We start from the raw sequence: 23973 nt of genomic DNA on the forward strand, positions 1-23973 counted from the left end.
CCATTCCATCCCTTAAATGTTGCAGTTTATTCAAAAATCACAGAAGTTCTGGATAGAGCAAAAAGGGAGAAATTAAATTCGCGATAGTGTGGAAGCAGGCCCGTCAGCCCAACAAGTCCACACCAACCCTCCGAAGAGTAATCCACCCAGACTCACGTCCCTCTGACTAATGCACCTAACAATATGGGTAATTTATCATGGCCAGTTCACCTGACCTGCACATCTTTGGACTGTGGGAGGAAACCCACACAAACACTGGGAGAAAGTGCAAACTCCACACAGTCATCCGAGGCTTAAATCAAACCTGGGTCCTTGGTGCTGTGAGGCTACATTGCTAACCACTGAGCCACTGTGCCTTGTTTCCATTCATGAAAGGAACAAGAATGAGAGGGCCCAGTTTTAAAATAATTAACAAAAGAAGCAAAAGAGACATGAGGAAAACATTTTTCGCACGACAAATAGCTTAGGTTTGGAATGCACTGCTTGAGAGTGTGGTGAAGGTAAGTTCAATCAAGGCATTGAGGGGGAATTTGATTGTTCCTTTTAAAATAGCTATGTTCTGAGTTTTGGGGTGAAGACAGAAGACTAGTACTAAGTGAGAAGTTCATCTGGAGAGCTGCACAGACAGGATGACTAAGTGTCCTCCTTTTAGCTGTAACAAATCCATTATTCTGTTTCTGTATCTCATTGCTGTAAATAGGTCACCGAGAGGGGAAAGGAGAATTTTCATCTCCTCTGACCAGCAAATACTTATTTCATTTTTTTGTTTTTTGAGATTAATAGCTATATAAAAATCCCTAGCTTCTGAATTTAGATTAGATTAGATTACCTACAGTGTGGAAACAGGCCCTTCGGCCCAACAAGTCCACACCGCCCCGCCGAAGCGCAACCCACCCATACCCCTACGTCTACCCCTTACCTACACTACGGACAATTTAGGATGGCCAATTCACCTGACCTGCATGTTTTTGGACTGTGGGAGGAAACCGGAGCACCCGGAGGAAACCCACGCAGACACGGGGAGAATGTGCAAACTCCACACAGTCAGTCGCCTGAGGCGGGAATTGAACCCGTGTCTCTGGCGCTGTGAGGCAGCAGTGCTAACCACTGTGCCACCGTGCCGCAATTTGTTGAGGGAATTTATGGCACTGAAATCTGAATACATGACAAAGTGCGAGGTGCGGCAGGTGATGAATGCATCTTAAATTTTGTATGTATCTTGAAAGAGAAGCAGAGCTGGGACAAGAAATTGTGTCTTGGAGAAATTCAGGAAGAAAAAGAAAAACATCAGAAAAAACAATGAGCAAAGAAATAAAGCTGACAACTGGATGAAAGGATCAAAATAGCATATTTGGACTAGGGTCATGCTGAGCATCCTGATGGTTGTCAAACAACGCCTGTATTGAAATGGGTATGTTACATGCCCTCATAGCTCCAAAATGTTGTTGCTAGAAAATTAACCTATGAGAGAAGAATTGCTTACACAGAATTCCACTAGTACATTTTGGAACTTGTAGTCTTCTAACTTGGCTGCAGATAACGATTGGGAGAAGCCTCGTGTCTTGAAGCTACAGGCATGTGGAGGGGGGCATATCTCTAGGGCAAAATGCTGTCTGAAATTGTTTCAAGTGCAGTAAAGGCAACTATTTAGGTAGGTTTAATCTTGTTGTGAACTTTGCAAACGTCTGTATTTCTCTTCTGTTTTGAACGTTAATTCCAGTGTTAAGCCATCACTTTACTCAGAAAACAATGACAAAATCAGAATTATTATGGTGCAGAAAGAGGGCACTCAGCTCATTGTGACTGCACTGCTCCATGTGTAATTCGACTTGGTGACAAATGTTACCTTTGCTTCACAACCCTGCACATTGTTTCTATTTAAATATTCACCCAATCCCCTCTTGAATAATTGAATTTGTACTGCCTTCCACCACATTTCCAGGCAGTGCACTCCAATCTGAAACCACTGACTAGGTGATAAAGTCTTTTCTCACCTCAAATTTATTTATTTTACAAATCACTTCAAACCTATCTCCTCTAACTCCCAATCCTTTTACCAGTGGTAACAGTTTCTTCTTGCCTCTAGCCTGTCAATATCCTTCATGACTTTGAGAAGGACTTACCTCCCTTCAACCTTCTCCAAGGAAAATAGTCCCAACTTCCAATCAGTCCACTTAACGAGGTTTCTGATCCCTGGACGATTCTTGTAGACCTTTTCTGCACTCCTTTGAATGCATTCATATCTTTCCTAAAGGATGATGCCTAGAACTTTACATTATCCCAGTTGATGTCTAACCTGTGTACCATACAAGTTCAGCAAAACCTTCTGGCTTTTGTTCTTTGTGCCCTTATTAATGAAGCCTGGAATACTGTATGCTTTATTGACAGCTCTCTACATGTTTGCACACCTTTTATTTTATGCTATTTCTCCATGTTCTCTCATCAAAGTGTATCATCTGAAAATACTCCACATTGAATTTCACCTGCCAACTAACTGCTGACTCCACCAATTTGTCAGTGTTTTTGAAGTTCTGCATTGTCTTCCTCGCAGTTTATAATTTGTCTATATTTTATGTTATCTGTAAACTTTGAAATTTTCCTCTGCTCACTAAGAGCTATGTTATTTATATATATCAGAAAAAGCAAGGGTTCTAATATGAAGCCCTGGGTAACTCCACCACAAACCTTTCTTCAGCCTGAAAATTACCCATTAACAAATACTTTTTGTTTCCTATCACTCAACCAGTTGTTCTATCCACCTTGCTACCATTCCTTTTATTCCATTACCTGTAACGTCACTTATGCCAAATAGAGAAAGTTCGAGAAACTCAGCAGTTCCGGAAGCACCTGTGGAGAGAGAAGAACAAAATGTTAACATTTTGAGTTCCAATCATTCATCTTTCGAAGTTCTGAACCCCCAAAATGTAATACCTTTGAACAAATATGTCTTGTCTATATCTGAAGCAGCTTCTCTTTGAAGGTAGCCATTGTTCAACTATTATTTGTTCTGCCAACCACTGGTTCCATTCTATCCAGCCTAGCTCTATTCTTGCCCCATGAAAGTTGGGAAAAATTATGGATTTCTAATTTTCCCAGTTCTGATAACTTACTAAGTTAACTCTGTTCCTTTTCTTCACAAGTGGTGCCACATCTAAATATTTCCGATATTTTTCTCTTTTGATTGGACGCATGCCACCAACCTGCAGACGCTCTTAGCCCAGTAATACATCAGAGGATGATTACCCTGAAAATTCAATTTTTTTCTCTACTATTTGTGTCCCCTATATCCCTTTTCCTCCTTTTCCCCTTCATTTTCTCTAATCTTTTCATTCTTGTCTCCACTAGCTATCCTCATCTCCACTCCCTTTTTCCTACTTTACTATCTCTCTCTTGCCTTTGCAACTTAAAAATGTTCTCCACTTCTCCTTTCTCTCAATTATTCCTCTCTGATCTGGCTCATCTTTTCACTCAACCTTTATTGTCCTGCCATCCTCTAGTCTGATCATTATCCTTGATCCTAACTTCCCTTGTGCATTTTCTTGGGAGATTGACTAGTAAATAGTGAACTAGAAATTGCTGCAGCAGCAGATTGGTGACAAACAAAAGTTAATTTGATTTTTGTTCATAGTAACATACAGAGTTCTCACCATAAATCTCTGGAATGTTGATCTGCTAACACTGCAGTGAAATCGCCAAGTTGTAGTTGGGAACATTATGCCAAATGGCTTATCTCTGACCAGTGAAGGAAGAGAATTAAGAAGGAAATAGTGAACCCTTTGAGAAGGCAACACTGAATTTTAGTTAAATACATGCAAAAACAAAAGTAAGAAAGCAATAGGTTAACAGAAAAAGGAAACATTGTATTTGGTAGAACCATACAGCATGCCTTTGATCCTCGCATTTTTAATTATGAACCCTAAATGGCTGTGATTAACTTGCAATCATATCTCAAGTCCATTAGATAAAGCAGACCACTGAAAATTGTCTTGAGAATTTGCAGAGAATTGAAACTCATTGGATATCTGGGTTGACTTTCCAAATTCCTTTACTTTTTAACCAATTAATGGCAAATGCTGTCAGTCATCATTGCAATGTTCCGCATATAAGCACACAACTAGTATCAGTAAAATAACATGGCATTGTCTCAGATAAGTAATGGACAGAATAATTAAAACATATAATCACAAGTGTTTAATTGCTTAAGCAAGGGATTTCTAAAAAATGGGTGATTTGGAAAACCTGAAGGTTGGTTATGAAATTGAGACAACCTGGGCATTGGAGTAGAAAATTCTGACAAAGCACTATATAAAGTCCTGAAAAATGAGAAAGCAAGCCAACAGTACCTGAAATATTGGCTAATTTTTGTTGTGATAGGAGGACAAGAAGCAATTTATTGCTAGTGGTCAGGATGCCACTATGGTTCCCTGTCGCCATCTAGTGAATACATAATCAATTAAGCCAATTGAAGTGCTAGCCAAGGACACTCTTCGCAAATCTAGATTTTCCAGATGGCTGACAGGCCTTTGATATCCAACTACAGCCGATATCTGAAAGAGTGGTAGTGGAAGCCCGGTAGTGGAAGACAGAATATTGGTTTGGGTAAAAGACCAGAATTTGGTGGCCATAGAATTGCCTCCTACAAGGCAGTCGAACATGAATCCATGGCCTTGTAAGGGTTACAGCTGTGACTGCAGGCCTTCCTGTGAAGAAGTTTCCTTTCTGCAATGATGGCTATGGCAGTTGTGGCCATAGTCTGTTTACAATTATTTGCTCAGTTCTTGGGAGGGTGCCAATGTATCCTCTAATGCTTACAGCATTTTGAGCCATTGGGAGCCTGCCTTCCAGAAGATTATTGAACCAGTGTCACTGCTTGGCATTTTCAGACCTATTTATCCTGAAACCTGTGAGAAAATACAGTCTGAAGCTGATTAATCTGCCTTGTATTTCTATTTTTCTTTATTCTTGTTTCAGGTTTCCAGTATCTGCAATATTTTTAATTCTGCTGCTTTGTTTCATTGGATTCTTTCAGATGAATTTACAGTTGTGATTTGTTTACTATCTTGGCAGCAAGATTCCAAGTGGAATCATATTGATGCTACTACCACTTCAAAAGGATGGCTTTGATTAGTTAGAATAACTTTTACTTGAACTCCTTAAGAAGTTTTAAAATAGTGATGGAAAAAGATAGACCAGATCTAAAAGTTGCAATTCTAAATTGGAGAAAGGCTAATTTTGACGGTATTAGACAAGAACTTTCAAAAGCTGACTGGGGGCAGATGTTTGCAGGTAAATGGATGGCTGGAAAATGGGAAGCCTTCAGAAATGAGATAGGGAGTGCAGAGACAGTATATTCCTGTTAGGGTGAAAGGAAAAGCTGGTAGGTGTAGGGAATGCTGGGTGACTAGAGAAATTGAGGTTTTGGTTAAGAAAAAGAAGGAAGTATATGTCAAGTATAGACAGGATGGATCAAATGAATTCTCAGAAGAGTATAAAGGCAGTAGGAGTATACTTAAAAAATGGGACATGAGATAGCTTTGGCAAATAAGAGTTAAGGAGAATCCAAAGGATTTTTACAAATAATAAGGGCAAAGGGTAACTGGGAAGAGAGTAGTATCCCTTAAAGATCAGCAAGGTGGCATTTGTGTGGAGATGGGGGAGATATTAAATGAGTATTTTGCGTCAGTGTTTACTCTGGAAAAGGACATGGAAGATATCAAATGTAGGGAAGTAGATGGTGACATCTTGAAAAATGTCCATATTACATAGTAGTGGATAAATCCCCAGAACCTGATCAGGTGTACCCGTGAACTCTGTGGGAAGCTAGAGAAGTGATTACTGGGCCTCTTCCTGAGATATTTATATCATCGATAGTCACAGATGAGGTCCCAGAAGACTGGAGTTTGGCTAACATGGTGCCATTGTTTAAGAAAGGTGGTAAGGACAAGCCAGGGAACTATAGACCAGTGAGCCTGACGTCGGTGATGGGCAAGTTGTTTGAGGGAATCCTGAGGGACAGGATGTACATGTATTTGGAAAGGCAAGGACTGCTTAGGGATCGTCAACATGACTTTGTGCATGGGAAATCATGTCTCACAAACTTATTGAGTTTTTTGAAGAAGTAACAAAGAGATTGATGAGGGCAGAGTTGTAGATGCGATCTATATGTGGTGTTCGACAAGATTCACCATGGGAGACTGGTTAGCAAGGTTAAATCTCATGGAATACAGGGAGAACTAGCCATTTGGATACAGAACTGGCTCAAAGGTAGAAGACAGAAGGTGGTGGTGGTGGAGGGTTGTTTGTCAGACTGGAGGCCTGTGACCTGTGGAATGCCACAAGGATTGGTGTTGGATGCACTACTTTTCATCATTTATGTAAATGATTTGGATGTGAGCATAAGATGTATTTAGTAGGTTTGTAGATGACACCAAAATTGGAGGTGTAGTGGACAACGAAGAGGGTTACCTCAGATTACAACAGGATCTTGATCAAATGGGCTGAGAAGTGGCAGATAGAGTTTAATTTGGATAAATGCAAGGTGTTGCATTTTGGGAAAGCAAATCTTAGCATGACTTATGCACTTAATGGCAAAGTCCTATGGAGTGTTGCTGAACAAAGAGACCTTGCAGTGCAGGTTCATTGCTCCTTGAAAGTGGAGTCGCAGGTAGATACGATAGTGAAGAAGTTGTTTTTTATTCTTTCCTTTATTGGTCAGAATATTGAGTACAGGACATTGGTTAGGCCACTTTTAGAATATTGTGTGCAACTCTGGTCTCCTTCCTATCAGAAGGAAGTTGTGAAACTTGAAAGGATTGAGAAAAGATTTACAAGGATGTTGCCAGGGTCGGAGGATTTGAACTATAGGGAGAGGTTGAACAGGCTAGGGCCTGTCAGGGACTGAGGGGTGATCTTAATAGAGGTTTACAAAATCATGAAGGGCATGGATAGGATAAATAGACATGGTCTTTTCCCTGGAGTGGGCAAGTCCAGAACTAGAGGGCATAGGTTTAGGGTGAGAGGGGAAAGATATAACGGAGACCTAAGGGACAACGTTTTCACGCAGAGGGTGGTGCGTGTGTGGAATGAGCTGCTAGAGAAGTGGTGGAGACTAGTACAATTGCAACATTTAAAAGGTATCTGGATGGGCATATGAATAGGAAGGGTTTGGAGGGATATGAGCCGGGTGCTGGCAGGTGGGAGCAGATTGGGTTGGGATATCTGGACAGCATGGACGAGTTGGACTGAAGGGTCTGTTTCCGTGCTGTCCATCTCTATGACTCTAAGTTCATTCAAAACTGACTTGAATTATGTATTTTAGTAGCTTCCATTTTCTGGAGCTATTTTACACCATGTTTCTTGCAACAAGGTGTTTGTTTTTCATCTGAGATTTCTGTTTGCTGAATAGGAACAAGTTTAATGCCAGCAGCTGGGACAATGTATTTGACCACTTCAACTGGATATCCTTACACATACCACAATGGGGTGGCTTACTTTCATAGTCCAGAAATCACTTCTGTTCCACAACCTTGGCCTGTGAGTAAATATGAATTTGAATAGTTTGTTTTTTTCATCTGATAATGAACTACAAATTATAAGAAGATATCTGTATGGTTATATATTTGTTTTACAGTGCATGTTATAAATGGGATTATTTCACTCCAGTTATACAGAACTCTGGATGGTTTCAGATTTATCTGCATGTTAGTTCATTAATGGAACAAATGATTAGACAAAGTACTTAATCTGAATGCTCTTGTCCTCCCTGATAATGCTTGAAAGAAACTCTGTTCATTGACAGTCTTTTTAAATTTGAACAAAAGTGAATTAGAGTTCAATAAAACAAAGAATTGTGGATGCTGGAGATCTGAAACAAAAACAGATGGCTGGCAAAGCTCAGCAGGTGTGGCAGCATCTTTGGGGAGAAAGGAGAGTTCATATTTTGAATCCACTGACTTTTCACAACTGATTGCAGCTAGGAGAAAGTGCTTTTTATACTGAAGTTTGGTTGGTGGGTTGAAGGATGGGGAGACAGGTGTTAGGTGAACGGATAGGTGGAGATGAAGCCCAGAAAGAGAGAGAAAGGTATGAAACAGTTAGGCACGGGAGGGGATCATTGATGATAGGCCAGGACAGAAGAGAAGCTCAATATGTGATCATGATGGCTGTAGGTAGGAGAGGATGGGTTGGCTGTGCTGAAAGCAATCCATACCATGATGGAACCAGAGTATAGAGCAAGTTAAAAAAGAGGGACAGAATCAGGTTATTAAACTTAGTGTTAAATCCTAGAAGCTTCAGGGTCCCCAAGTAGAAAATGAGATGCTATTCATCAAGCTGACTGTGAGGCTCACTGGAGCAGGCCTGCAACAAAAGTATTGGCATGGAAACATGTTATTGTGTTGAAAAGGCAGGTAACTTGAAGCTCTGTTGTTTTTGTGTACAGAAGGTCTGTGTTCAGCAAAGCATTCAACTAGTCAGCGTTTCATCTCCCCTCTGTAGAGAAGACTGCAATGTGTACAATGAATAAAGTAGACTAGATTGAATGAAGTGCAGGTAACTTGCTGCTTCACCTGGAAAGTATGTCTGTGGTCTTGGATAATGAGGAGGGAGGAGAGAAACAGTCAGGTGTTGCGCCTTCAGTAATTGCATGGGATGGTGCCATGGGAGTGTGAGAGATGTTGGGAATGGTGGAGGTGAATCAGGGTGTCCCAGAGGGAACAATCCCTGCAAAATGCTAGGAACAAGTGAGGATTGCAGATGCTGAATAGTCAGAGTCAAGAAGTATGGTGCTGGAAAAGCACAGGAGGTCAGGCAACATCCAAGGAGCAGGAGAGGAGACATTTCGGGCATAACCCCTTCATCAGGAATGTGGAGGGGTAGGGGGCTGAGAGATAAGTGAGGGTGGGGGGGATGGTAGGTGGGATGGTGATAGGTGGATGCAGGTGGGAGTTCGATGGGGAGGGTGGAACATACAGGTGGAAAGAAATATCGACAGGTAGGACAGATCAAGAGGGCGGTGCTGAGTTGGAGGGTTGGATCTGGGATAAGGTGGGCGGGGGGAGATTTGGAAATTGGTGAAGTCAATGATGATGCCCATCATTGGCCTTCTGTCTTCTCATCTCCTCCTGTAAAGGAGGCGACATCGAAAGCAACAGGTGCAGTAGATGAGATGGATGAATGTGCACGAAAATCTCTCTCGGACTTGAAATGATCCTTTAGGGTCTTGGATGGAGGTGAAGGGGGGAGATGGTGGGCGCACGTTTTGCACCTAATGTGGCAACAAGAGAAGATGCCTGGTGTAGAGGTTGGGTTTTGGGGAGCATGGATCTGGCGAGGGAGTCACGGAGGGAATGGTCTCTGCAGAACACAGATAAGGGTGGGGAGGGAAATATAATTTGGTGGTGGGGTGTGACTGTAAGTGCCAAATATGCCAGAGGATAATTCACAGTATCCAGATAGGTGAGGAGGGGGGGATGCAGGGTTCTATCCTTGTTGCGGTTGAAGGGGTGGGATCTGAGGGCAGAGGTGCAGGAAGTGGAGGAAATGTAATGGAGGACATTGTTGGTCACTTGGGAAAGGAAATAGAGGACATCTGGGATGTTCTGGACTGGAATTGCTCCTCCTTGGAGCAGCTACGTTGAAGGCAGAGGAATTGGGAGTGAGGGATTGTGTTTTTAAAGGAGGTGATATAGTCAAGGTAGCTGTGGGAGTTGGGTAGGTTTAAAATAGTTGTCCGTGTTGAGTTGTTTACCATAGAGGTCCAGGAAGGGGAGGGAGGTGTCCGAGATGGTCCATGTGAACTTGAGGTCAGGGTGGACGGTGTTGGTGAAGTTGATGAACTGTTCACCCTCCTCGTGGGAGCATGAGGTGGCGCTGATACAGTCATCGATGTAATGGAGGAAAAGGTAGGGGATTGTTGCATGTATTCTAAGTAGAGGCAGGCATTGCTGGGGCCCATGCGGGTGCCCATGGCTATCCCTCTGGTCTTTGAAAGTGGAAGGATTCAAAGGAGACATTGTTGAGGGCAAGGACAAGTCCCTCCAATTGAATGAGAGTGTCAAGGGAGGGGGACTGGTTAGGTCAGTGATAGAGAAAGAAATGCAGTCTTGTAGTCCTTCATCATGGGGGTGGAGGTATATAGGAACTGGATCCATACCCTCAACCAATGCTCTTTCTCCAGCATATCAGACATTAAGGAATATAAGTTCACCAAACTCTGTCACATTACCTCTAAACCCAGGAATCATCAACCACTCCAGACCTTTCACAGAATAAACAAGGAACTGTAAGCCAGTCAATCTGACATAAGTAGTACAGAAAATGGTAGACCCATTATTAATAATGTGATAACAGGGTACTTGAATCAACAGATTGTGGGACAGAGGTAATGCAAAAATCATTTTTGATATCTGTTACATTTTTTAGTGATTAACTAGTCGGGTAGATTGTGAGGAAATGGGGAATATAGTGTGTTTGGGTTTTCAGAAATCTTGATCAATGACACAATGGGCGGCACGGTGGCACAGTGGTTAGCACTGCTGCCTCACAGCGCCTGAGACCCGGGTTCAATTCCCGCCTCAGGCGACTGACTGTGTGGAGTTTGCACGTTCTCCCCGTGTCTGCGTGGGTTTCCTCCGGGTGCTCCGGTTTCCTCCCACAGTCCAAAGATGTGCAGGCCAGGTGAATTGGCCACGCTAAATTGCCCATAGTGTTAGGTAATGGGGTAAATGTAGATGTAGGGGTATGGGTGGGTTACGCTTCGGCGGGGCGGTGTGGACTTGTTGGGCCGAAGGGCCTGTTTCCACACTGTAAGTAATCTAATCTAATCTAATACAAGAGGTACATTAGAACTGATTGAAATTTAGTTAACATGCAGCAAACAGTAAGTGGGAATAAATAAATCAGTTGTGGGTTGATCGGCCATAAGTTTTCACATAACACAAGGATCAACTAAGGATCACAGAATCTATATTAATACAATATTCATTGTACTGACGAGATAAAGCTAGTAGGAAAATAAATAATAGGAATGAGCAAAGAGGCTGCAAAAGGATTTAGACAAGTTAAGAGTGCGTTAAGATATAATGTGGAGAAATGCAAATTGTTTATTTTGGAAGAAAGAATGCATTTTTGTAGATGAAGTAGCAACAACATTTTTTTAAATTGAATGATTGGGATGTACTGGTGTTTCAAGAGAAATCGGAGTCTTCGGCATGATCCACAGGATCTTAACATGCAACTACAATAAGTAGCAAAGCAAATACAGTGTCAGCCTTTATTACCAAGAGATTAAATATGAGCCAGTTTTATTGTAATTATGTAGGGCCATTCAGACAAGCTGTGTAATTTTTGTCTTATAGAATCCCTACAGTGTGGAAGCAGGCCCTTCTGCCCTTGGAGCCCACACCAACCCTCTGAAGAGTATCCCACCAAAAGCTACCCCCATACCCTATATTTCCCCGAGCTAATGCTCCTAACCTGCACATCTGTGGGCACTATGGGCAATTTAGCATGGCCAGTCCACCTAACCTGCACATCTTTGGACTGTGGAAGGAAACTGGAACACCTGGAGGGAACACGGGAAGAATGTGCTAAATCCACACGAACAGCTGGTGGAAGGATGGAATTGAACCCAGGTTCCTGCCACTGTGAGGCATCAATGCTCACCATTGACCCACTGTGCCACCTATCTCTTTAGCTAAGGAGGGATATATTTGTCTTCGAGGAAGAGCAGTAAACGTTTGTGGATTGTCAGAATTTCCTGTGAGAAAGATTAAGTGATCTAATTAAAGTGTAACATTCTTAAGGGCTTGAAAGATTAAATGCTGAGAGGATATTTTTATTTGACTTTGGGGTCAAGTCTCAGGTGAAGAATTGACTTATTTAGGATTAAATTTAAATTAAAAATCTTCACTCTGTTTTGAGCATCTTTGGAATTCTCTACATATTCTCTGCATAGAGAGCTACAGATTTTTTAGTGAGTAGATTCAGTTTATAGTTGAAAAGGTTTATGAATACTGAGGAAATCAAGTAACGTGGAGATAAGTACGGAAAGGTACAGCTGAAGCAGTAGGTCAGTCCAGAATGGCAAACTAGCACTGTGAGGGTTCAAATTTCCACTTGTGCTTCTATGTTTCATGTTCTTATGAGTAATGTTACAGGTTACCAATCTGAAATATTGATAATTTGGCAACACTGGTCAGTGAGACAACTATGAAAGAACATAAAGTTAAAATAATCATGAAGTCATTTAAATGAGAGGCTGGGGAATATGTTAGCAAGTAATTATATAGTTTTTAGAAAAGTGGAACATTGCATACACTATGAGAAATATGGAATTGTGGAGCTAGCTGACTATTTAAAAAATTTTTGACATCATGAGATGAATGGAATGAGTCAAATAATCTGTTTCTAATCCTCAATTTATTGCCTGTTGGGAAGAGGAAGACAACCTTTGCTGGTATTCTGTTGGTATCAAGTATGTAATTGTTTTGTATTCTGTATGTGTCAGCTTTTAAAATATTATTTACTGTTACTGTTTTCTATCAGCCTCGTTCTATTTCAAGCTCACCAGTAATGGTAGCTCATCAAGCTCAGCCAATTTATCAGCAGCCAGCATACCATTATCAGGTAAGAACTTATCTTATTCAGATGATATTCTACCTTTTGTGAAGCAGGACATGAAGTTCTAATGTTTTGAAGAGGTATTAGATTTTATAAAAGCATGTTTCTGGCAGGGGCTCCTTCAGCCAGGTACACCCGGTGGATGTATGGCAATCTCAGGCACTTCTCAATTAATTCGAAACCCTGTTGGTCCTAACTTCCTAAAATGCACTCCTTTTCCATTTTTGAATATTAAGGTGAAGAAATTGGTGAATGTGCAAAACATGGACTGCCTTGATGTGTTGAAATTGTTTTTTATTTTCATAAAAGATATGGGTTCGTTTGTAAGTGTTCTAATTTGCTTATGAATGAGATTTCTATCTTTAAGATACTGAATGGCAACCAATGCGAGGTTTTTTCTCCCAACTTTTATGTCATTGCCTATCACGTGATAAAATTGATTGGGATCTTCATGGCTAATTTTGACTAACGCAGCACAGACTTGGAGTCAGAATTTGTGCCAAATCAAAATATACTTTGCCACAAGTGAATTTCATAGAGACCCCCTTGAGTGTGCTTTGGAGACACAGAAGAACATGTGGACTCCTTCGTGTAGCTTGAAAGTACAGTCAGTTCTTCTATAACGCAATGGTTCGTTCGTGTGCAATCCCACATTATAGACAAGTTGCGCTTTAGAAACATCATTTTAAGTGTTGGCACTGTAATCACAATATAGCTCACACACATTTTAAAAGTTTGCACTGTAGAAACAGTGTCTGCAATTCGTGAATCGTGTTACAATGAATTCACATTGACTAAACACGCATTATAACTGAAGAACCTGTATCAATCCATTTTGAAACAGGAAATGAGTACAATTGAAGACAATATTTCTAAGTAGCACTTAGACATGGAAAGAGACAACTGAACCAATTCAGCCTTCCTACCACTATATTCGTAACACAGTAAAATTAAAATGTTCAAACACTCTCAAAATCGACCTCAATGACTTAGAGTCACAGAGATGTACAGCACGGAAACAGAACCTTCGGTCCAACTCATCCATGCCGACCAGATATCTCACCTGTAATGGACAGCGAAGAATTACACTAGGATCTTGATCAGATGAGCCAATGGGCTGAGGAATGGCAGATGGAATTTGATTTAGATAAATGCAAGGAGCTGTATTTTGGGAAAGCAAATCTTAGCAGGAATTATACACTTAATGGTAAAGTCCTAGGAGGTGTTGCTCAATAGAGACCTTGAAGTGCAGGTCATTAGCTCCCTGAAAGTGGAGTTGCAGGTAGATATTATAGTGAAGACTGCCAGCACCTGGCCCATATCACTTCAAACCCTTCCTATTCATATACCCATCCAGATGCCTTTTAAACGTTGCAATTGTACTAGCCTCCATCACTTCCTTTGGCAGCTCATTCCATACATGTATCATCCTCTGTGTGAAAGTGTTACCCCTTAGGCCTCTTTTATATCTTTCCCCCTCACCCTAAATCTATGCCCTCTAGTTCTGGACTCCCTCACCCCAGGGAAAAGACCTTGTCTATTTACCCTATCCATGCCCCTCATTTTATAAACCTCTATAAGGTCACCCCTCAGCCTCTGACGCTCCAGGGAAAATAGCCCCAGCCTGTTCAGCCTCTCCCTATAGCTCAAATTCTCCAACCTTGGCAACATCCTTGTAAATCTTTTCTCAACCCTTTCAAGTTTCACAAAATCCTTCCGGTGGGAAGGAGACCAAAATTGCACACAATATTCTGAAAGTGGCCAAACCAATGTCCTGTATAGCCGCAACATGACCTCCCAACTCCTGTACTCAGTACTCTGACCAGTAAAGGAAAGCATACCAAATGCCTTCTTCACTATCATATCTACCTGCAACTCCACTTCCAGGGAACTATGAACCTGCACTTCAAGGTCCCTGTTCAGCAACACTCCCTAGGACTTTGCCATTAAGTGTATAAGTCCTACTAAAATTTGCTTTCCGAAAGTGCAGCACCTCGCATTTATCCAAATTAAACTCTATCTGCCACTCCTCAGCCCATTGGCCTATCTGATCAAGATCTTGTTGTAATCTGAGGTAATCTTCTTCGTTGTCCACTACACCTCCAATTTTGGTGTCATCTGCAAATGTACTAACTATACCTGTTATGCTTCCATCCAAATCATTTATATAAATGATGAAAAGTAGTGGACCCAGCACCGATCCTTGTGGCACTCCACTGGCCACAGGCCTCCAGTCGGAAAAACAACCCTCCACCACCATCCTCTGTCTTCTACCTTTGAGCCAGTTCTGTATCCAAATGGCAAGTTCTCCCTGTATTGCATGAGATCTAATCTTGCTTACCAGACTCCCATGGGGAACATTGTCGAACACCTTACTGAATAATAACCAATCCAAGACTGTGAATAATCAAATCCAGACAGCAGGTTTGTACCCGAAATAAAAGACTTAACTATTTATGAGTAGTACAATAGATTTAGCAGAGCTAAATTAAACAATAGCATAATCTAATTGATATCAATGATTGAAACTCAGTAACCTTCTCTTTACAACCCCATTCACACAGTTCAGGGATAAATGAAAGGAAATAACAAAACTGGCCGGGTTACGTAAACAGTTCTCACGCTGTGTTGTTCTAACACCATACATGATTGTTTCCTGGTTGATTTTTCTGAAGACATCAGTCAGGACTACCTTTTCATTTCACTCTGAGGATGTTTCAGCAAGACTTGTAAAGTTAGTTTCTACTTTGTGCACTTCTTGGGGCTGATTATGGGAGGTTAAACAGGAAGCTTTCAAAAGTTCATACTTTACACCTTCATACTTCAGCATCAACATCCAAACTCCTGTCAAAAACACAGTCTAAACAAAAGCAATTCAAACTCTACAGCCCCTCCTTCTGTTTGACCATGATGTTCTCCACTTGACTTGCTGGGTACTGACCTTGTTAACATCAAATATCTGCTATTTGGTTAGACATGCTACTTTACCTGGTTTTGAAGACAATGGAACACATTGATCAAAAACCAACCTGCCTCAAACTGCAGGCCTGGCCCCCAACAAACAACAGCTTGCTAATACAAGATGCTGCCCACAGTCCAAAAGTCATCTGAAGCTCACAATTCACAGCTCCAAACCAAAATTGATAAAATAATAAAATAAAAATAACAAAACATCAGCAAGCATTCAAACAGAACATACTTTCCTTGTGATTTTAATTGTACATATTTTGAGTTACATTCACATTTCTTCTGCACATTGCAAAAAGTACAATGTTTTACCAACTTCGAAGTAGAGTAGCAAAAGAAGGCATTTGAAGAGAACATTTGGTTGAATATTCTACTTTTGTGCTCATGACGTATGATATATCCTTGACACAGGATTTTCCATCATCTAGCCAGAAGCAACATTTTATCAGTTTTGACGAAGAGTTCACCCCTTGACTTGCTGGGTACTCAAAGGGTTAGCTCTTTGCTTTGTCTGTCATTTGATCTGAGAAGGAGGAAAAGATTGAATAACTGAGAGTGGGCGGTGAGGGAAGAGTTGTGCAAGTACGGGAAATTAGGACAAGGGGCTGCTGAATGAATGAGTATCCAATATATGAACATTTCCTGCATTTATGAATTTACTGTACTTTATATTGTCCTGCATTGTATGTAAAACTATTTACGCATGGATTTGGAAGTGGAACACTGGCAAACTGGGGTCTGCTTGTATGATCTATCACATGCAAGCTTTAACATACTAAATGTTACTATGTTTCTTTATGACTGTTCCATTTTACTGGTATCACAATTTTCAAGGTTTCTAAAAAATCCAGTCAGTTCTGCTATCACGCAGTAGTTCCGTTCTCATGGAATCATGTCTTATAAGAAAATTGCATTATAGCAGCCCCATTTAAACTAATGGGTCCGGAATCACATTATAACCAATACACGTTTTAAATCAGTGCCCTCATTTTGTCAATTGTATTATAGCGAATTTGTGTTAACAATACACACTTTATAGCAGAACGACCTGCAGATTTTTTTCAAGGGATGTGAACATCACTGATGAGGACAACCTTTATTGTTCATTCCTAACTGCCCTTCTGAGTTAACATGGGATCATATTGAAAAATGATTTGTGAAGCACTGCCTTAGTCCTTTGTTTTACTCCAGCAAGGTAGTGCTGTATTCTTCGTGTGGACTTCATCCTGGATTTAAATGTGTTATATACATTGAATGCTGAAATGCTGAGGTTACTTTGGTGATTTGATACAAAATGCATTAGTCCACAGGCGTGATGGTAATAGGAAGTCAGTAAAAGGACTGATGTCCAAAGACTGCTATAATTATACAGCTGTTTGTCACAAAAAAATTTGGAACTTTTTGTCTTCCACCACTCTCACCCTCTGCATGCAGCTAACATTCCCATGCTGTTCATTGCATGTACACTTCAGATGGCTTAATATTGCAAGGGCTACTAAGATAATCTGCTGCTGTAACAATTGATAAATGTTCCTTATAAGGTGAGCCAGTATTTTGATATTTGGAGGAATGGCTGGATATGGCAGAACATAGGCCAAGTTTCCTTGCATTGCACTGGTGAGTTGGTTTCAAGACATGGAAGGAAGCATTGACTTCCATCCACTGGAGTGAATGATACATGGTCAGATGATAAGTAAGGAAAAAAAAGACAAAGGTCAGTGCCAAGAGTGTAGATCCATGAGAGTGGATGCATTGCAAGAAGAAGTTTAATGATCTAATGACCCATGACAGTGAGACAACTTTGCACAGTCCTAAATTTGCTCTTCAAATAACACTGTACCAAATGCTTCATAATTCTCAACCTGCTTAATTCACCACATCCCAAGCACCCATCTATCAATGTGGAGTACTAAATCCTGAACCCCTGAATTTATAATATCCACCTTCACACATTGCACTATTTCAAAACATGAGAGAAGTCACTACCACAACTCTCTCACACTGGCCGCTATTCAGGTCTGATAACCACATGAAACATATCAAAATTTTATATTCTTTATTGCAGGAGAAGATACAATGTAACTGAAGGCAGTAGGATATATCTGGAGGAGGACGAGAACACCCACAGTTTTAACCTCCTGCATGTAATAGTGCTGGATCATGAAAAGAGACTGTGACCTTTGGTGGGACTCGAGTGATTGTTGCTGTTTGTATGTGCCCTTTCATTCCTCTGTCTAATCTAACAGAGTCTTTGGACTTTTGAGATATGAGTAGCATTGGACCACAATCTTACTTTTTCCTCTCCCCTCAACAGAAACCATCTTGTCCCTTTCTGATTTTAGATATCCAACTATTGGATCCTATCCTATCAGGAAAAAAATGCTGAAAATGAAGTGTTACCACTTAAATCTTACATTTGCAAACACCAACTCAAAAACAATCACTGCATGTATTTTAAAGGCCAGGAGAGAGGGAGTATCTGCAAATGTAAAGATGTTGGGCAAAACATGAGAGGAGCCAAGATGGAAAGAAAATACAGAATTGCTGCCAGTTCACTGAAAGTTGAGTTCACACATTATTTCAGTTGCAATGGAGTAAGATTAAAACTTAGGTTAGGCCACAGAAACAAATATTTTGTGTACAGGCTTTCTCATACACTCTGAGGAGAATGAAGGAGTGCATTTGGCATAGCGCTTTGAGTAGAGCTTGGAGATTATCCTTGCCAACATTCAACAAGTGGTCACATCCATTGCTTACCTCTGAAACCCAACACAATGAAGCATCTGATAAGGCAATATCAAAGCTATGATGCAGTGCAAGCAGCTTCCATCAGTAGCCTGAATGCTACAAGGGATATCAGAATGTGTCTTTTGGCTGCTGCCTTTCAAATGGACTCCCTGAAACTATTTTTCGAAAGGTTTAGGATTGTTGGGATGCTATACCAGATGGTGTCATTGGCACAATGATAAATAATTCTGCAATCTTCTACAGGTCTTAACATTACTACTCTCAGTTCAATAATTCTGAAAATTGCCTGAGCAGCTTAACCTAAACTGAGTAGTTTTGGGCCTGGAAAGACTGACTTTAGTGAATACCATCTTGGTCTAGGCTACAGCAAAGTCACTTTCCCAGGCTATCTTCAGTCTTCTCAGTTGAAGATCATCACTGTTCTCCCACGTTTTTAAAGATGCCGAGGAACAAACTCAGAGGTGCACTGAGTTAGCCTAAAGCACATGGAAAATGGGCACTTTACAGGTGATCATTTTAGACTTATCTGCGTTGTGTAACTAATTTCTAAATTGTGGTGGAATGTGCATTTTCATCATGGAAAGAAGGCAATGTAGCACCAAACAATAGAGGAGAAGTAAGGAGCATGGGACTGTCAGCACTTGAAAAGTCTTATGATTAAAGATACAGGTTCATCATCGCGATTTGGCTGTAATGCAATTAGTGAATTAGGGAACAACTTCTTTAAAACACAAACTCCCATTGGCTCTCACATGATTCCATCCCCAGCACTAGGTGTTGCGGTGCACTGAGGACTGGACTAGTGTTCAACATCACATGGTTGGTCAGCTAGTACTTGCATGCAGTTTGGCAAAAGCTTCTCCAGAATTTCTTCATGATTTTAAAGGTGTTGAACCGTTAGAGGAGCTTCTAGCAATCAAAGAACATTGTGTCGCTCTTGCAAAGCAAGTTGGATTTGAATAAATGGAGACTGAGGATGTTGAGGAGCTGCTTGAGTCCCATTGTGAAGACCTGTCCACAGCTGATCTACAACACTGTTGTTGTGGGGAAAATTGTAGCTTGAGATGAAAGCAACGAAGTCCAGGATGCAGCATCACATGAGTTTTCCATTTCTCTTTTGCCTTCTACCCTGAGGGAAGTTGAGAAGCAGTTGCAGCTCTTAGAAGACCATGACGACAACGCAGAATACAGCAGGATAGTAGTTAGTGGAATGAAGTCTTAGCGGGCACCCTATGAACAGCTTCTTCATGAAAGAAGAAAGCTGACAAAGCAGCTTAAACTAGATGCTTTTTTTTAAGTCAACCCCCAAGAAACACTCTGAGGACAATGAATTACAACCATTCACTCCTGAAATAAATATTTTATTTTGTTGTAAACCTGCACCTGAAAGGGATGATGATGCTGATGATGACTCTCAGCCTTAATTCACTACTGTAACTCAGCAAACTCATAAGCCTCTTCAAGTTACCTTCCAGTTTTTAAGAGTGTTAAATTGTACTTCATCAAAATATATGATTCTACCATTTACTTAGACGGTGCTATAATTTGTGTTAGGCGAGGTACTATTTTTGTTTTGATGTTTACTGATTGTAGGTCAGCCCCAACCCTATTTTTCCCATTGGCACCATTATTTCTGTTGCGCGATTTTTGATACTGTGAGGTAGTACGAGAACACAACTATCATGTTATAGAAGAATAGACTATAGTCCTGATGAATAATTTGATTAAGTGGAACCTAAAGGGATCATCTGTGTTGTAGTGTCTGTTTATATTAATGTTGCATTTAAACATCATCTACTTTCTTCTCCCTGCTCCTGCTTCTTAGGTCTGTTCCATAAACTGGGTTTTTGTCTTGGATTGGAGTTACGAATCATCATTGAGTAACATTGGTTACTCAATATCCACGTCCAGACGTGGACTTGACATGATATTTTAAATAAAGGTGATATAGAAGAATTCCATAAATTGATGTAACTGCGATTACTTCCAGGATAATGAGTATCAAACAGCTTAATGTGCTACTGTGAGTGCACGCAGTTGCACAGTAACAAAGTGGAATCTTCTTCTTTCATAAACGAGGAAGAATTTAAAGGAGTTGCATGAAAGGCAGTATGGATGCAGTCAGTGATACCTTTAACGAAGGGAAAATCTGCAGCCCATATTACACTATAAGCCATCTCTGGCAGTAGGAATAAGGTAGAAGTGTTCTGCAGTGCTTTGAAAGCCTCAGTGACTTATTATTTAAAAGATTTACACTGCAAACATGCTTGTATCCCAAGCAGCTGCTTGGAAAGAGGCTGTGGACAAATATTAGGAGCTACAGTCATCTTGACAGGTGTAGGCATTGATGTTAATAAACAAATGTAATGTTAACAATGGAAATAAGACCATAGGAGCAGAAATTAGGCCATTCGGCCCATCAAATCTGTTCCACCATTTAGTTATTGCTGATAGGTTTTTCAACCCTATTTTCCCACTTTCTTCCTGTTACCTTTGATTCCCTTGGCAATCAAGTACTTATCTATCTCTATCTTAAATCTACTAACTGACCTGGCCTCCACAGCCCTTTGTAGCAATGAATTTCACAGATTCTTCACTCTCTGGCTAACGAAGCTTCTCCTCGTCTTTGTTCTAAATGGTCTTCCCTTTACTCTAAGGCTGTGCCCTTGGCTCTTCACCTCTCCAGCCAATGGAAACATCTTCCCAAGGTCCACTCTGTTCAGGTCATTCAATATTTTGTAAGTTTCAATCAGATCTCCCCCTCATCCTTCTAAACCCCATCAAGTACAGACCCAGAGTCCTCAAACATTCATCATACGTTAAGCCTTTCATTCCTGGGATCATTCTCATGAAACTTCTCTGGACTCGCTTTCAGGCCAATACAGCCTTCCTGAGGTATGAGGCCCAGAATTCCTCAGAATACTCTAAATGTCATCTGACCAGAGCTTTATAGCCCCAGGCGTAGATCTCTGCTTTTATATTGTAGTCCCCTTGAGATGAATGGCAATATTGTATTCGTCTTCCTAATTACAGACTCAACCTGCAAGTTTACCTGAAGGGAATCCTGGACTAGGACTCCCGGGTCCCTTTGTATTCCAGATTTCTGAATTTTCTCCCCACTTAGAAAATGGTTCATGTCTCTATTCTTCCTACCAAAGTGCATGACTTCACACTTTTCCACATTGTATTTCATCTGTCACTTTTTAGCCCACGCTCCTAACCTGTCTAAATCTTTCTGCAGCCTCCTTGCCTCCTTAATACTACCTGCCCCTCAGCTGACTCAAAAAGTTTTGAACCACATAACATTTTCAATTTCAATACACTCTTTATTTCTGCTCAGCCGACGAGAGATATGGAATCAATAATCAAAGGAGTACTCAAGCTTCCTTGTGGCGGACTCTTCACAGATCTCTGATCTCTAGCATAAAAGCAGTCTATTTTATAGCCCTCATGTGCATGACTAATTCACTTTTTCTCATTCCCACATGATTTAATATTACTACCTCTAGTAGAGTTCTCGTCAGTCAAAGGTAGATAAGCAAAGCAGCTGGTTTAAATGTTACTACATCTCGTGCTATTCACATAAGTTAAAACAAAGCTATTGACTTAAATGTTACTACATCTGGTATTGTTCATATAAGTCAAAAGTAGATAAAGCAAGGCAGTTAACAATGTTCTATTGATTAAAATTAAAAACAGCCCAGTCCTAGTACTGGGAAGAAACGTATGCATGAACAACTCCAAGGTTATGCAAAAGTGCCTGCATTCTTTTAATTCTTGATTCTTAACAGCCACTGTGACTGCAGATCCCACTTCGAACTTGGCAAATCATTATTACAAATAGAGACTTTTAACCATTGATTCCCAATACTTTATCACCTCCACCAATATTTGTATCATCTGCAAACTTATCCCTTCAGTTCTTTCAACCAGAAAGTGAAAAGCTGTGATCCCAGCATTGATTCTTGTGGAACACTACCAGTCACTAGCTTCCATCCTGAGAAGGACTCTTTTATCCCCACTGCCTGCCTCCTGCCAGACAGCAAATCTTCTATCCGTGCTAGTACCTGGCCTCTAACACCATGGTCCCTTATCTTACTCAGTAGCCTCCTGTGTGGCACTTATCAAAGGCCTTCTAGAAGTCCAGATAGATAACATCTATTGACTGTCCTTGGTCTAACCTGCTCATTACCTCCTCAAAGAATTCTAACAGATTAGTAAGGCATGACCTCTCCTAGATGAAACAGTGCTGACTTTGCTCTATTTTACCATGCACTTTCAAGTATTCAGAATTAAGGCCATAAGACATAGGAGCAGAAATAAGGCTATTCAGCCCATCAGGTCTGCTCTGCCATTCAGTCATGGCTGATAAATTTTGCAACCCCACTTTCACCCCATAACCCTTGCTCCACTCAAGAACCTATCTATCTCAGTCTTAAATATACTAAGTGACCTGGCCTCCACAGCCTTCTGTGGCAATGAACTCCATAGATTCACCATTCTCTGGCTGAAGAAGTTATTCCTTATCACCTTTCTAAAAGGTCTTTCCTTTACTCTAAGGCTATGCCCTCGGGTCCTATTCTTTATTACCGCTGGAAATAATTTCCCAATATCTACCCTGTCCAGGCCATTCAGTATTCTGAATGTTTTAATTAGATCACCCGTCATCCTTCTAAACTTCATCGAGCATAGACTCAGAGTCCTCAAACGTTCCTCATATATTAACCTTTTCATGTCTGGGATCAGTCTCAGACTGAATACACTCCAGAGCCAGTACATCCATATTGAGAAATGGGGCCCAAAGCAGTACACAATACTTCAAATGTAGTCTGACCAGAGCCTTTTAGAGCCTTAGAAGTACATTCCTGCTTTTCTATTCAAGTCCTCTCAAAATAAATGCCATCATTGCATTTGGCTTCCTAAATACTGACTCAACCTGCAAGTTTACCTTGAGAGAATCCTAGACAAGAACTCCCAAGTTTCTTTGCACTTTATGCTTCCGAATTTTCTCCTCATGTAGAAAATGGTCCATGCATCTATTCTCCCTTCGAAAGTGTATGACCTCACCCTTTTCCCACGTTTTACTCCATCTGCCACTTCTTTGCCCACTCTCCTAACCTGTCCAAATCCTTCTGCAGCCTCCCTGCCTTCTCAGTGCTGTCTGACCCAATACTTACTTTTGTATCGTTTGCAAACCTAGCCAGAATGCCCTCAGTTCCTTTATCTAGATCGTTAATTATAAAATCAAAAGGTGTCCCCACACTGAGCATTGCGGAACACCACTTGTCACTGGCTTCCATCCTGAGAAGGACCCTTTTATCCATACTATCTGCTTTCTGCCAGACAGCCAATCTTCCATCCATGCTAGCACCTTGCCTCTGACATCATAGGACATTATTTTACTCAGTAGCCTCCTGTGCGGAGCTTAAAAGACCTTCTTGAAGTCCAGCTAGATAACAGCCATTGGCTGTCATTGATCTAACCTGCTTGTTACTTGCTCAAAAAATTAGAGCAGATTTGTCAGGCATGACCTCTCCTTGATGAAACCAAGATGACTTTGTCCTATTTTACCATACACTTCCAAATAATCAGAAATCTCATCGTTCACAATGTATTCCAGGATCTTACCCACAACTG

At 40.9% G+C, this 23973-nt stretch overlaps 1 protein-coding gene across 1 annotated transcript in view; it reads left to right on the forward strand.

Annotated features, from left to right (window-relative positions):
• LOC140482045 (protein boule-like) overlaps window positions 1-23973 on the forward strand; it is a 162193-nt gene that overhangs the window by 68155 nt on the left and 70065 nt on the right. Inside the window, exons 6-7 of the mRNA XM_072578932.1 lie at window positions 7406-7533; window positions 12547-12627. Coding sequence (XP_072435033.1) covers window positions 7406-7533; window positions 12547-12627 — 209 coding nt within the window. The remainder of the gene's footprint in view (window positions 1-7405; window positions 7534-12546; window positions 12628-23973) is intronic.

This window comes from Chiloscyllium punctatum, chromosome 10 (assembly GCF_047496795.1).
Source record: "Chiloscyllium punctatum isolate Juve2018m chromosome 10, sChiPun1.3, whole genome shotgun sequence".
In the NCBI taxonomy this organism is placed as follows: Eukaryota; Metazoa; Chordata; class Chondrichthyes; order Orectolobiformes; family Hemiscylliidae; genus Chiloscyllium; species Chiloscyllium punctatum.